Source organism: Vidua macroura, chromosome 1 (genome assembly GCF_024509145.1).
Source record: "Vidua macroura isolate BioBank_ID:100142 chromosome 1, ASM2450914v1, whole genome shotgun sequence".
Classification (NCBI taxonomy): Eukaryota; Metazoa; Chordata; class Aves; order Passeriformes; family Viduidae; genus Vidua; species Vidua macroura.
This window is the reverse complement of record NC_071571.1, coordinates 107769986-107785530: the sequence shown is the minus strand read 5'-3', so window position 1 is coordinate 107785530 and position 15545 is coordinate 107769986. Positions and strand designations below refer to the sequence as shown.

The 15545-nt window shown below is 39.6% G+C and overlaps 1 protein-coding gene across 1 annotated transcript in view; it reads right to left on the bottom strand.

Annotated features, from left to right (window-relative positions):
* Positions 1–5072: 5072 nt before the first annotated feature.
* Positions 5073–15545, bottom strand: part of TTC39C (tetratricopeptide repeat domain 39C) — a 36973-nt gene continuing 26500 nt past the window's right edge. Inside the window, exons 9-14 of the mRNA XM_053996195.1 lie at positions 14986–15095; positions 14205–14328; positions 11067–11164; positions 10062–10166; positions 8293–8331; positions 5073–7646 (exon numbers count right to left, since the gene is read on the bottom strand). Coding sequence (XP_053852170.1) covers positions 7557–7646; positions 8293–8331; positions 10062–10166; positions 11067–11164; positions 14205–14328; positions 14986–15095 — 566 coding nt within the window. The 3' untranslated portion in view covers positions 5073–7556. The remainder of the gene's footprint in view (positions 7647–8292; positions 8332–10061; positions 10167–11066; positions 11165–14204; positions 14329–14985; positions 15096–15545) is intronic.

Sequence of the window (15545 nt, the reverse complement as noted above, 5' to 3'; positions counted from 1 at the left end):
GGGGTACAGAGTCCTGGCCAGAGCCACATTTCTTGGACCAAATGGCAGTGAAATCTAACACAAGCAATGGAGCCAGGCAGACCGTGTTGGTTCAGTAGTTTCTCAGAAGTCACCTCTAACCTTGCATTGCACTGACAAGAGGTGATCTTCCATTTATTTACCACTAAGCTGTAGAGCTGGAAGCTGGAAATGGGAAGATGACATGAATGCCCAAACTTTCTTACCTGACAAGACAAACTTGCTCAGTTTAATTCCAGTTGTGCTGTAGATTCTGTTTTCTCAGGATGCCAAATAAATCATCATCAGATGGACCTAAGGTTGTAGTCTACAAAGGGAATTACTTTGAAAACTGCTCTATAAAAGATGGAACCTCTACATCCATAATCAGTTCATCATCCCAACATAATGCTACAACCTCACTGGTTGAAGCAACCTTGGTTTCACTGCAGAAAGGTACACCCTGTAATGGATCATTAGGAGCAGGTGACAGTAGAAGAGAAAGGTGATCATTCTCTGTAAAACCAGCACAGTAGCAGAGGAGAAGGCAAGTCTTTCACTTCACCACAGCTCAGCACTGAGCTGCTTTCTGAATGACATCAGAAATTATGAGAGACATTATTTGAAGCCATTAGAGCTAAATGCTCTCTGAAGAAACATTATTCTGCCTGCCAGCCCAAGCCAAGTCAGGCCCATTTATAACCTGTCACTATTGGGCAATGCCACAGAAAGGAACGACTGCCTTGCAGCTGTACAATCCAGTTAGCTCCCACCCACAGTGCCAAATTCTATACTGGCACTGTGGGTGGGAGACTCCAGAGGAAACCTTGCTCCCAGCCCAGGTGCTGTGAGTGTCACTGCCCAGGTGCCTCCTGGATGGTTGGACAGGATGTTTCCTTAACACAGGCATTCAGATGACAATTTTTCAATTATGCAGGCACTCTCTCATCATATTTGAAAAGTCACAGCAGTCAGGCAAGGGCCCCAGTGACTGGAGAAAATGGAGTATCACATTTGTTTTTAAAAAAGGTGATAAGGACTGTAGGAGCTACCAACCAGTCAGCCTTACCTCTGTGCCTGGTAAAATCATGGTACAGATCATCCTGAAAGATACATCAAAACATAAGGAAGGCAGAGAGGTCATTAAAGACAGCCAATATGAGCTGCAGCTTCGCCAAGGGCACAGTACCAGACTGATCTAGTGGCCGTGGCTGTTGGAGTCACTGCATTAGTGGACAAGTGATGAGGTTTTTAGCAATCCATCCCAACATTGGAGATATATGGGTTTGATGGATAAGGAAGTGGCTAGAAAGGTGGAAACAAACCAGCATTAAGTGGACCCTCAAGGGTCTTTACTGGAACCAAAACTATTGGTAAGAAGTCTGTAGAAGATTCCTATACTGTCTCTTCAATGACAGCAGGATCAAGTGCTGTCCCTCAGCAAGTTTGCACATGACACCAAGCTGAGTGTGGTGCTGTTAATTTACCAGAGGGAAGAGATGCCAACCAAAGGGACCTGAACAGGCTTGAGGACTGATCCCAAACAAGCTTCAGGAAGTTTAGCTAAGGTGAAGTGCAAGATCTTGCATCTGCCCACAGCATTCACACATTCCCATGAGCTGCTGCCTTTTCCCCCTCCCCACACTACCACGAAACCTGCTCCTGCTTTCTGCTGCTGACTTGCCTAATGTCCAGTACAGGCAGAACCCTTCTAAGCAAGTGCTTTTGCCAAAACCTGTTTTCCTCACTAGCAGCCAATCCAGACATTTCTTCCCAGCACAGGATGAGGGCAATTCTTCCTTCAGTCTCAGGCCCTGATGCCATCACACAATCTAATGCTGCACCTTGCGGAAAGCAGAAAGGCTTTGGCCACATTCCACCCCTCTGTGGTGAAGGGGTGGGTGCACAGACCATCCCCTGCTTACAGCCTGGCCTTTTAACACAGGCAACATACAAAACCAAAGGATTTGAACTGTAAAACAAGGCACCTGAGAAGCAATGTTCCTTGGTGGCCTCTGGCAGGGGCTCAGAGGACACAGCTGGAGACTGTAACCTCTTCAGCCACACCCCAAGAGGAACCAGGTTATTCCTTCACAATGGCTTTGTTTGTACTGCAGAATCTTATGATTGCAAGGGCAAACCCTGAAACAAACTTCACCTGCCCAGGTGATTGGGGCAGGTGACATTTGCTTCCCAGCACACATTATTAGTAGGTACACTGTTCCAATACAGGTACAGTAGGTATTCTGTTCCAATACAACAAGCACAAAAAAGGTCACTGTGTAAGTGCTGTATTTTCAATGTTACCACTTGTTTTGGAGGATCATGAAGACAAAGATCACACAGGGGCAAGGCATGATCAGGAGTCTGCTGAGGGATAAAAACTTTAATCACAAACATTGCTGCAGATCAGCCTTCATTATAGCTGGAAAACCATCATCTACCTACCTGCTCTGGCATTCTTGGATGTTTGCATCTCTACACAAACCAGAGGGGAACTCCAGCAGTACCGAAGATTTAAAACTCATTGGTGCTAAAGCATTTAGAAAATCTGTAACAGCTTCTTTTTAAAAGTAATATACTTTTAAAAGTACAGAGCTGAACTCTCTGCTAATTTTGAATGAACTTTCCAGTTCATTCACAGGAAAGTATGCTAATGTATACTCACCACAAAATGCTTCTTGAATCCTTAGCAATTTCTCAAGAAAACTTCTCACATTATCTTTTCAGTCCTGGAGAGTGACAACACAGTTGATAACATTTAAAATGTTAAATATTCATATTTTATGACTTGTGAAACTAGGAAGGAGGACTTCCTATAGAAAGAATATTTCAAGGATATATGTATGGGAAGTAGAAAATGCATCGTTTTTGGAGTAAGGAGAGGAATCCAAAGTCTAGATTTCTGTACCGAGAGCATATGGAAACAACACGCCTTGTTAAAGGCATTACACATACCTGAGCGCAAAGGTAGCCATGATTACTTTGAAACCATCCTCAGTGAAAACAGAGCAGAGGAGAGCTTGCACATTTGCTTCTCTGGAAAACTTTTAGAACTCCAGGTCTCCAAAGCTCTGCACAGCAAAAGCTTCAAAGATGCTTAAGTACAGATGTCATAAACCACAGAAAAATGTATTACCAGAGGTGAATACAGAACTGAAGCATAAACCTCCATAAATATTTGAAAAGGCTGCAGGACCTAACATAAAATTGTGTGTGTCTGAAACTAAAGAGCAGCTATAGGAAAAAATATGTCTGGAAACTAATTCACTGTGCTGAGACTTAACTGCTGGTTTTGGAAGCCATCAAGAGCAATGTACCAGGTACTTTACTAACACACATCACCCTCTGGCCCCATAGGGAAGGGCCTGTCAGCCCATGAGCAGCCTGCCCAACTGAGGTCATTGCCCTGTCCTACTACCTTTTGCCTCTTTGTGAAAGTAATAGCTTCCAGACAATGTTGAAATCTCAGAGCCTGGGCAGAAGTTCAGCAAATCAAGGTCCCAGATAAGCTTTATTTTTCAAACAGAAAAGGGATCAGGTTATTCATTAACTGGGAAGAAGTCTATGTCCCAGCAGTACAACTATCTTTTCTCAATACAGTAAACATATTGCTTTTAGTGAAAGACTGGGAGGTTGTTATTGCAAAAATTATTTAGCTTAGCAAATTCTGACAATCTCTTTCTCCCTTCCTTCTCAAATCCTCAAGTCAAACAAGTAATTTTTTTTCCTTTTAGCCTCTTCCCCTCTCCCACCTGGGCATCTCCTCTAGGTAAGCACAGCTTGCCAGAAATGCCTGAAGAACACTGACCAACAGCCAGACCCACTGAGCTTAACAGATTACTTGACTGGAACACCATCATGGAATAAGTCACATCAAAAGATAACCAACATTTTGGAAAAACCAGCAATGGAAAAATTAGAGCTAACAGTAAGACAACTGTACATGAACTCCTCATCACTGACTTTCACTGGTGGTGAAAACACAGGGAGTTCAGTAGACTGTGAAGATCTTGGGCAATTGTGCAAAGGGGTTCTAAGCAGAGGCAGGGAAGAAATATGCAACTAATATGCACCTACCCTGATAACCTGTGATGGGTCCAGCTGTGGGGTCCAAACACACATCAAAAAAGTGATCAAATATAGAAATAATTCAGCATTTAATTCTGGAAAAGTTGCCTCAAGTTGAATTTCTGTGTGGTAGGAAATGGATGGGGAGAGGCCAGGTGAGCAGGAACACTTTTCACCATCTCCCAATAATGACACACTTTTGTGACTCCTAAATTTCACTTTTCCTTTGTGCTCTAGGCTGCCTGCAAAGTTTCTGACAGATGCCACTGGCTGCCCAATTGCCTTAAAATAAAAAGATAAGCATAAATTTACTTAAGATTAGCTTTAACATTTGGGATCCCATTTGTTTGGGATTGCATAACTTCTAATGAAAGTGCTTCCTACCACTGTTGATGTTTCATAATCATTGCTGGCAAGGGAAGTTGGGTGCTGTACAGTCTACTCTGCTTTCACCCCACTGTAAGGTTTGCTCAGCCCTACACCAACCTAACACCTGCTCCTGTTCAGATTTCAGCAGGTACACAGCAGTTCTTAAACACGAGTACAATCAAAGACAATAACATTGTTGCAAACCGAAAAGCAATTCACTACAGCATTTGGGGAATTTTATTTAGGAATAAAGCATAATTAGAATATGAAACAAGCATTCAAAGTCAGAGTAGAAATTAAAATGCTTGCTTTAGAGTAAATTAGAAACACTTTTCAAAGGTGTAGGAATGCAACAAATACTATTGTATGTGGTTCTTTTTCTTCAGTGACGAACATGTGAATTGATGTCTTAAAAATGTACCTTAGCTCATTCACTGTATGATTGAGCTCAACATGATATAACTCACTTGCTAATCCAGGAGACTGCATGGAAGAAAAAATGCTGGAGGTAATTGCTGACTAGAAAACTTTCTTACAGAGTCGCTTAACATCCCAGAAGTTTTCCCAGTACTTGGTATCATCTTGTTCAGGAGGCCACCAATTATAAGTCACACTCAAGAAGCAAAGGAACAAAATTCATGTCCACATTTCTTTTAATTTTACTCAGAAATATAAAAGTGCAAGTTCTGTAAATTAACAACATTTACAGTACATCACAATAAATATGCCACCTTGTGACATCTAAAAATTCTAGTTATTTATCTGAAATGAGCTGTACTGAGATAAAAACTGCATCAACATCAACAAAAAATACCTGTCCCAGTAAAGATGGCCTTAATATATTAATTAGCAAGATGCATATTCCATTATTGCTATTAGACAATGCCTCCGAGTTCCACTGTATAAAAACTTACACAAAAGACGATTTATTTTTTTTTTTCTCATCACAGGCACAATCTAACATAAAAAATAATTTTGCCATATACAGTGTAGGAGGGTCTCCTATGAGGAGAGGGGGAAAATAAAGTAATTAATACAGAAACATACAGTTGTGATGATTTGCTAAGCCCACAGGAAAGCTGCACTTTGCACAGAGTTATTGAACTGTTACATGAACATATAATGTCTTTCTATACCCACTCCTGGCCCGGTGAGAACAGGTGAGGCCTTTTAGTAAATTTACTACAGTTTTCTAGCTACCTCCAAGTATGCAGACTAAATATCCCAACACAAATTGCATGCAGGTGCTTTGTGTCCTGAACAGCCAAGTTTCACATCATATTTAAAGAGTGTATGTAAAAAGAATTTTGCCAGTAGCTGCACCATTCCCAGCTATTTACCCAGAATAGACTGTCTGATTGAAAAACATTAAGAGTCAGATAGGACAAAATAAGATTTCAAGTACATTAAAGCCCATTTTTAAAATAATTATTTGAACTCTAAGCAGTCACTATATACATATACAATATATCATTTTCTACTCAATATTTATTTGGATTGACCAAATAAGGTTGAACACTCATTTAGGACTCAGTATTACTGTCAAAGTGGAACACACAGATTATAGAAAAATAAAACTGCTTTATAAAGAGTTCCTCCTCTCCTTCAGGAACTGCAACAGAAGTGTTAAACTGCTCTAGGAATGCCTTTCATAGCAGAACTGTGTCTTTCTAGAGAGAAGTAAGTGTCTCAACCATTTCATCTGGCCTACCAAACAGGACATTACTTCTCTCCTCCATATCAGTCTTGCTTTAGATGTAACCTCAAAAGCAAATCAATGAAGGTTAGGTGTGGGCAAAGTCTAGAACTTTGGCAACATGCTCTACAAAAAGGTAAGACGAAACAAACAAACAAAAAAAAAAAAAAAACACCAAAAACAAAACAAAACAAAAAAAAGAGCTTAAGCTAAGGAACTGTTTAAGGCAACCTGACCAAAGTAAAGATAAGGCTTTTGGAAAACTACTTCCAAGGATATCCAGTTTTCTTAGCTTTGCAAAGTAACATAATTCAACTAACTTTATGGTCAGATTTCCATTCATAAGCTTCTTTAAAAAAATATTTACCTTCCTAGAATATTAGCTGAATATAAAACATAAGGAAACATTACAGACAAAAGTAAAAAAAAAAAGCTACAGATAAGCACACTGATCACCAAGTATTAAAAACTATATGGCCATGACAAAAGTTTTAGGATCTCTGAGGTATTTCAATTACTTAACACCACAGGCTTGAAATACTATACAGAGACTGAAGATATTGTAATATTGGTGTAACTACCAAAGCAGTTTTGTGGGTTGGCATTTTTTTGGTTGCGGGTTTTTAAAATACCTTTAAAGGTCACTGCTATAAGGATCCAGCAGCTTGACTGAAAAATGTGTAAAATCTTAACATGATATTCAGAACATAAGAGCGAAATAAGAACTGCCCAAGCTACTGCTGCATGTCAAAGTATTTGTCTGGAATGTACCAAAAGCAAAGAACTTAAATATTGACATCACTGATATCACAAATATGAGCTGGGTTGGGAGGAAAGGGATAAAGAACAGAAGGGGGTGAGAGGTTTAAAATTCACCATTAGCCATCATGAGGTAACTGGCAAAAGCCACTAAAATTTAGTAATATCTGCTTTTTGTAGCTGAACAGTTTTCCTCCTCCTCCTGTGTGCTGGCTAATACTTGGAGAAAAAGGAGTATTCTGACCACTTCCAACTTCAACATTTAAACCAATTACTTATATTGCATTATTCTAATCAAACCAAAAGTGTTCCTCCTGGAAAATGTTAGACATAGATCTGTTTTAAAAGGTAAAAATCAACCTTGCCAATGTTGTTGAAGCAAATGATGTGCTTATTTAGGCTCACCCACAGAGTTACAAGTAATTTTGTTCAGCTTGGTTTAAACAAAATAAAAAATAAAGAGTTAAAAACACAAGGTCACTTAACCTTCTTCCTGGTTGTTTACCTTTAGTTAAAATTGTAATGTTTTTACTCAGCCATACTAGGAAAGTGTCTCTGGCACAAGTGGTTTTCAGAAGAAAAGCTGGACTTCCCAACAGCTCTTTCTTCTGCTTCATCCTAAAGTGCAGGAACTGTGGGAAAGGGTAGCAAGCCTTCCTGACAGTCACTGTGGAACCACTTCCCTTAGAGAGGCTAAGGCTGCGTGTATGCGGACGTGCAATCTGTTCTCAAAGTCATAGCCAGTAAATTCCTCCTGGGGGAAAAAAAAACAAGGAAAAAACCCCCAAACATATACCTGTTAGCCTCCCTCACTTCAGGATATGCAGATAATCTTGCTATTAATGCTTAAAAAATCATGTTACAAAAGAGTCCAAAGAAAAGAGGTGAACTGGCTACTGCATGTTGCAATATCCCCACATTACCCACAGCAAAGGAATTATTACAGATATTCCAAGTTGGTAAAGAGGGCAGATTGAAGCACGTATAGTTGAAGAGCACCTGAAGGGTTCTACTAATCCAAAAGCTCCAGAAAATCCCAACAGGCCCAAGGCAGGAACCAGTTGGAACAGACAAGGAATGGAGAATTGTAATTTTCAAAATTTTTGTAGCCAAATTTTGGTTGAAAAACTTATCAAGGTTCTAACACTTGCAGGAGCTGTCAGTGATGTGGGATCTGTGTGATGGCTGGCCTAGTACCACATACCTATGGAGCACACATAAATGTGTATCATGCACATTAATGCACATTTACATGACAGGAGTTTACAGTGACAGTAGATTACAGGTGAGGGACACCACCACTTAACACCCACTCCCCCTTCCCCAAGCCCCTGAAAACACAACTTCCCAAATGCCCTTTCATCTCAGACAATTAAATTAGAAAATGCCTTAGTTTTTACCTTGGCTTGGAGCAGTAATGTTTTGCCTCTTGGCACAGTCTACAAAAAGACAAACATTGCATTGGAAACACATCACAAATGTTATAGAAAATACTTTAAGTAAAATTGCTGGTGAGACTGGAGTAACATCTCTACCTTTGAAAAAGGTACTGAGCAGACAAACCCTCTCAAATTAGGAAACTGGAAATACTAATGAGGCACCCAGGAGAAGCGCTATTATGTATTTCTAGTCTTCTACAGAAAAGGTGAAATTACAAAAATTACAAAATCCTATTCCCTTCTCTTTCTTAACCATGATGGAGCTCTAGCACAACACCCTAGCTACTAAATGAAATTCTGCAAAAACAGGAACCACTCACCTCTAGGTCTAGCTCTTGCTTTCCCCTACCCCATCCCATTTTATTGAAGTCAGGCATCATTTACCTCCTCATTTTCCAAGTGCCACGAGAGGGAGTTTCCTCCACATCCTTCATATGCTAAACACTACCACAGCTCCTCCAGCTGAGGCTTGTTCAGCCCTCAAACACCCTACATGAGGCACGTTCAGTTACTGTGTGCACACACTGTGTGTAAAAGCAGGAGGAAGGAAGGACTGCTCTCATGTTCTTCAAATCTTAACATACCTTCACTACCTACATTTTTGGGGGTTTTTTTTAGAGGCACTTGACATGATCAAATTTAAACATAAACATGGAAAGAAAGGCAACAGGAACTGTTAAGGGACTCAGACCTTCCTTCCAGGCTTCAAAGCCCAGTTCTAAGTCTTAGGGCAGCAGGGTTTTCAAAAAGAAAATTAGTTTTAAAAGCATTTTCTAGTTCTGTCCTTTGTCATGATAATTGTCTTTATTGAAAGATTTTCCTCTCCTCCCGCCTTTAAGAGGAAGGCTCAACTCTAACTAAATGTGAACACGAAAACCAACTGAAAACAGAATCTTAAGAATATGAGATACTATCAGCCCGCTACTTCATACACCACATACAGTGAAGGGAGGGTTCAAGTGACTACCCTGTAACCACTTCCCCCCTAACCAGCCATCTGATTAATGACACAAGGTGGCATAAACTCCAAGGACTGGGGTTACACATTTGAGGAGAGAAATGGCACCAAGAGTGCTGCACAAGCTGCTCTGGTTTAAGATTCTGTGCATGTGCAAGACCTGAATATACCTGCAGGTATGTGCAAGACCTGAACAATTATATGTACTGTCAGCCAAGCCATTTGGACAATCTGAAAGCCAGGTGGATTATTTTCTTCCACAACCTGAAGAACAAAGCCCTCACTACTCAGGGTGGAAGTCAAAATGCCCACACAATCAGCTTTAATGGAATTTAAATGACTGAAAAAAAACCACTTGCTATTTTAGGAAGGCATCAAATTCTATTTGGAGAGGATAAGTACAGGTGAACTTTGAATGGCATCCAACAGGATATTAAACAGGTGAGAAAAGGACCCTAGGCATCCACCAGACTAAATCCCTCCTGCAGACAAGAAATCCCTGCTAATCCAGGGCATTCTGGTGAGGCCTTTGTTGCCACCAGCAGCAGGAACACTCTCAGTATTAAAAAACTACAACATTGTGATCTAAAACACATTAAATTTCTTGGATTGAATCCCCATCCCTCACAAAGTTGTAAGTTTCTTTATGGTAGGTATGAAACAAATTTTTAAAACTGCATATGCACCTACAAACTTTGTTTCATTCTTTGTATAGAAGTATGTTGAGTCCTTCCACTAGTTTTTTAGGTTTAAAAATAGATCATGCTATTACCTCTGGATTGTCCAACAGGATACAGCCAAGTTCATAGCAAGCATATGGCTGGACATACAAGTTGCTTTGACGGCAGAGTTCATCTTTAGCAGCTCGCTGAAAGTACTGTAATAATGAAAGGAAAAAAAAAAGAAACCAAAGACTGCAGAGGTACATTAAAATTTTCTGATTTTACTTCCAAACAATGCAGAAGCACAATTCAACTTTAATCTGTAGAAATTAGCCAAAGCTAAAATGAGAATACATTAAAAATGTGCAATAGTATAGATTCCTACAGCACTACTGTATCAAGGCAAAATTCTTAGTTTGGCTTTTTACCAAGTATTATAGTGACTGATTCAAGAGTTTTCCAATTTCATAGTGAAAAAAAAATATTAGCTCTAACAAGAAACTGACATCAAAGATGAAGTATCCAGATTATTTAAGGTATGTTTGAGAGAAATGGGGTAGGGGGAAGGAGGGTTTAAAGCCAGCATCTTGCTGCTTATGTGAATAACATTCTATTTTGGGGAGGAAAAAGGAGAGTTGTACCTAGAGATCAAAACCTGGAGTGGTGGCAAAATTATTCTTTGGTATGTGATAATAATCAAACTCCTCTCTCTAACATGTTCAGAGAAGAAGCAGCAAACCTGTGCCTTCAGAAGGGCACTCTCCAAGATACTTTTTAAAAAAATTAGTTTTCTTTGGGGGACAAAGTACATCTAGCAGAGCAAAAACTTTTCTCTTATTCTTTCCAGATTCCCCATAACTCTTGTTACTACAAACCACTTTACTGCCATGTTCATTCAACAAAGCCAATTACTTTAACAGCACAGAATATAATGAAGACATGTTAAATCAGAAGATTTTAAAAGAAACTGTTAGAATTCACAAACCAGAATGATCAATGGCACTGAAAAACTAATGACTTGCTTAACACCCTTACTCAAAAGTATTCACTGTTTTTAAAAGAATAGTTTATAAAATAGGAATAATAAAGGTGGAAATTACCATTGAACTACTTACCTGAACAGCATCCTCAGAATTTCCTAAACATTTGTGTATGGCACCGAGAAGCAAATTCCTCAAACCAGCAGCTGATGAATCATCCACATCATGACAAGCTTAATGAAAAGATTCCAGTAAACAAGGTGGATTGAAATACTTTCTTAGACAATAACTGATTTACATTGTCTTTTAGTATGATACTTAAATTTTTTTGGAAAAAGGAGATGTTACTAACATTAACAGAAAGCCAAGTAAGTTGTTTTCTTTTAAATACAACCCGTTCTGTATGAACCTCATCAAGAAATCTGCCACTCATGAGAGCAATTCCTAACAGGAATGAATGGGTTGAAGTCAAAGGCAGTTGGTGTGCTCCTCTCACAAGAGGAGGACTGATCTTTACTGGTCTTTGAACTATCCACTAAAATGTAAAATTAAGAAACAATCATCTCATTCTGGTATTACAGAATACTGGTTAGTCCCACATATTGAAAGAAAAATACATAGACCAAGGTAGAAGGAGCACAGGGCAAGCAATTCAGACAAACCTGACTTTTTCTGAACTGAAGCCAAGTGACAGATGCACAAAAATTTGTACTGGACTTAAGAACCCAGCCTAGAGTGTTTTGGCATCACAATTCTCAGTGATGATGGGAGGATATGGTTAATTTGCCAGACCTTAGCTGGTCCACAATCTGGGGACAGACTGTGCCTCAGCTGAGTAGTTCTCTGTTTCCAGGAATAACTGAATCACAACGCATGGAACCCTTTCTAAACAAATCAGACTCCATTTTGATCACGCTTATTAGTGCCAGCTCTGCTAATACAAGGCAAGTTCCATGAGGAGCCATTTGCACTTGCCCATGCCAGCATCTCCAGGAAGGAGAGAGTACAGGGCTTTTCATCCCATAACTGCTGTGTCTGGAGCAGTGCAGCTCCTTCAACATTTTGCCTCACAGCCTAAACCCTGCCAGATCATAACGAGCCCTGCATTTACAACACAGATAATCCACAACCCAAAGAAACCACCTATGGATAACTATAAGGTGGATTCATGAAGTATTTGCATTGTCAGTTCTTGTGTGGATTACAAGTCTTAAATTATTTGGCATTTTACTTACAGAGATTCAAGTGGATACAAATTAATTCCTTTAAGTCAAGTTCTAGCCCTGAGGAAAAGCCTGGAAATCCACCCCAACAAATTACAATCCAATTGTTCATGACAAGAGGAAACAAATGTGGGGAAAAAAACTCCCTATTATTCATGTTTTTGAAATACACATAGGTGCAAAAATAACACTCACTGCACAGAAAAACCTTCAACCAGGGATGGCTGATGCAGACATATCTGTCAGTGTCAAACTGACAAGCAGTGTATCTCTGAATTTGAATCTATACTGCTATTTCACATTAAAATGTGAACCACTGACTGGAAGCTTACACAAGGGAGACCTACACTGCCTCTGAGTGTGCAGGAGAGAATACAAATTCCTTATACCCTCTAAGGCTGACCACTCTGAAGGCAAATGACAGCCAGAAAAAATACTTGAATTTATTTTGATGTTAAGTAAATCTGATTTTAAAGCCTCCCATTACCTTTCTGACTAGAAAACTAGGAATCTAACTATAACCTACTGCCATCATGCAATTTAAATGGACAAGTTACCTCAAATTAAAACTGGAACTAACACTGCAACTAGTGCTGACTCTTGATTTTGAGACTGGAGTTTTCTAGCATAACATGAAAATTGTGTACAATCCCCAAAATTCCATGATTACAAAAAAAAAAAAAAAATAAAGCACCCCATAGCAGACAATTTTTGTTTTGTTTTCTAAATGAGCAAGTAATAATCAGAGGATTTTAGAATGGTTTGGGTTGGAAGGTACCTTAAAGACTATCTAGTTCCAGCCCCCTCCCATAGGCAGGAACACCTTTCACTAGACCAGGTGACACAGACCCTCATCCAGCCTTCCTGGAACACTCACAGGGATGGGACATCCACAGCTTTCCTGGGCAACCTGCTCCAGTGCCTCACCACCCTCACAATAATTATTTCTTAATATCTCATCTACATTCACCTTCTTTCTGTTCAAAGCCATTCCCCCGTGTCCTGTCACTCCCCGGCTCTTGGAAGAAGTCCCTTCCCAGCTCTCTTGCAGGTCCCCTTTAAGAACTGAAAGGTTCTCTAAGGGCTGCCTGAAGGCTTCTCTTCTCCAGGCTGAACATTCCAAAATCTCTCAGCCTAACCTCACAGGAGAAGTATTCCAGTCCTCTGATAATCTGTGTGTCCCTCCTCTGGACCCACTCCAGCATGTCCATGTCTTTCTGGTGCTGAGCATCCCAGACCTGGACACAGCACTCCAGGTGGGATCTCACCAGAGCAGAGGGACAAAATCACCTTCCTGGACCTGTTGGCCACACTCCTTTTGATGCAGCCCAGGATGCAGTCAATGGGCTGCCAATGCCCATTTAGAAATGCTCATTTAGAAAACAAAACAAAACAAAAATTATCTGCCAGTGCCAAGTCATGTTGAGCTTCTCTTCAACCAGCTTGAAACTGTTTGCAGAATGCGAACAAAAGCGATTGCTGGATAGAGGAAGAAGCACCGAACACTTAATGATACACACTGCTACCACAAGCATCACATGAGACAACCCTAAGTCAGCTGGAGACTAAGGAAGAGGCAACCACTCACCACTAAGAAGGTCTTAGGACAAACAGAACACTTATCATGTCATAGATAACCTCACAAGCTACCTATTTCCTCTTAGAAGAAAACTGACATGCAGGAATGAACACATAGTTTTAACTTTTATTCTATTTTATTGCCAGGTTTAAATGAGTTACATTTTGCTTAGTGACAGTAACTTTTGCTTAGGAAGAGTAACTATCATGCTATTGTTTCATTTTAAACAATGATTAACAAACAGCTATATGCAGCAGGCAGTTACAACTTCTCCCAAAAACTTGTAAAAATGAAGCATTAGGCTGAGTAGTAAGGGGTCACTATTCTTTTGTTACTCACCTGTACTTTGCTATGACACATGCACACAAGTTAAAATGTTCATGCTACTGCTATTAGCCACTCCACACAACAGCATAAAATCATACATCTCATTTTAAAATGTAAATAAATAAATCAAGGAACCATATATACCTTGACTCATATGCTGTAAGTTTGAGAGGGAACAGTTTGGAAGGGCTTTCCATAAGTACAACACTTCAATGGATGCCAGGACACAGAGCTCTTTGGTTGGTATTTGTTTCCTAAATCTATCTGCCTGCAAAATGCAAGAAAGAAAGAAGGGAGATCCATCATTTTTTTCCTTTAGAGGGAACATGATATTCACAAACAATGTATCATAAACACTAATTTTAACTGTTTTATAAAGTCACCCAACAATTTTATGAAAATAAAGTCAGTGGTAACTTAGCCTAAAGATTTTAAGACTAAAAATCAAAATCTTTCAAATAATTTAAGGGCTCAAATATTGATCAAAATGAAAACCTCCTTGTATGCAGCCTGACTGGTCCAATACACAGTGACTGGATTCTGAGACAGTACCATCTGCAAGATCACCAGTTGAGAGCTATTTCCTAGACAACTCCTAGCTCTCAAAAATAACTAAGGCTTTCACAAACAAGACAAGACAAAAAGGAGTAAGGAAGGCAAAGCTAGAAGGAAAATTACCAAAGCAACTACAGTATCATGTACTTTTATCTTTAATAATTAGTTTAGCTGTAGAGTGAATAGCTAATTCCCATTTCCTTTGTTAGGTCCTTCAAATTACACTATTTTTTTTCCACCCTATCCCTTCCCACAAATTCTACAGAAGCAGGACAGCAGAAAAGAGATACATCCTGCTAAAGAAAATATTGAACTAAAAACTGAACTGTCATCAGTGTACCATAACAAGTCAGCCTAGGCAAAAACCAACCTTTTTCACTGAAAATTGTTCAATCTGATTGTTTTTTCTTTTGAAAAGCTTCTGAACTTCCTTGAACACATTCTGAGCACCATTGACATCACCAGTGGCTCCCTGACACACTGCAAAAATACAGAAACAAAAACACATTAACAGTACTGGGATATGAAACAGGAAAAATTAAGATTAGATATCATATGGTCATAGAGAAAAACCTCCACACACTCACTTCCAGAAAGTTATCTAGATTGAGGATTTGACCAGCATGGTAATCTCAACTCCCCCAGGTACCCTCTGTGTTCATTACAAAGTCAGTTCTACTTTTTATATCCATTAAAGGAAGTAATATCACCGAGCTTGTGAAGTGGTAATAATTCTATCTACATGGAGAGGGTACAGGTATGAGCATGCAAGTGTTCATTACGGAAACAAACACAATTGTCCAAGTCAAGCCTGGCACAAAGCTGCTTGTGCAGCAGGCACTACGTGCACCAGCAAGTTTCCCAAGAGAAAACAGTGCCAAACCTCTACCACATCTCTGACTTACCATTTCCCCAACACCCTGGATATAC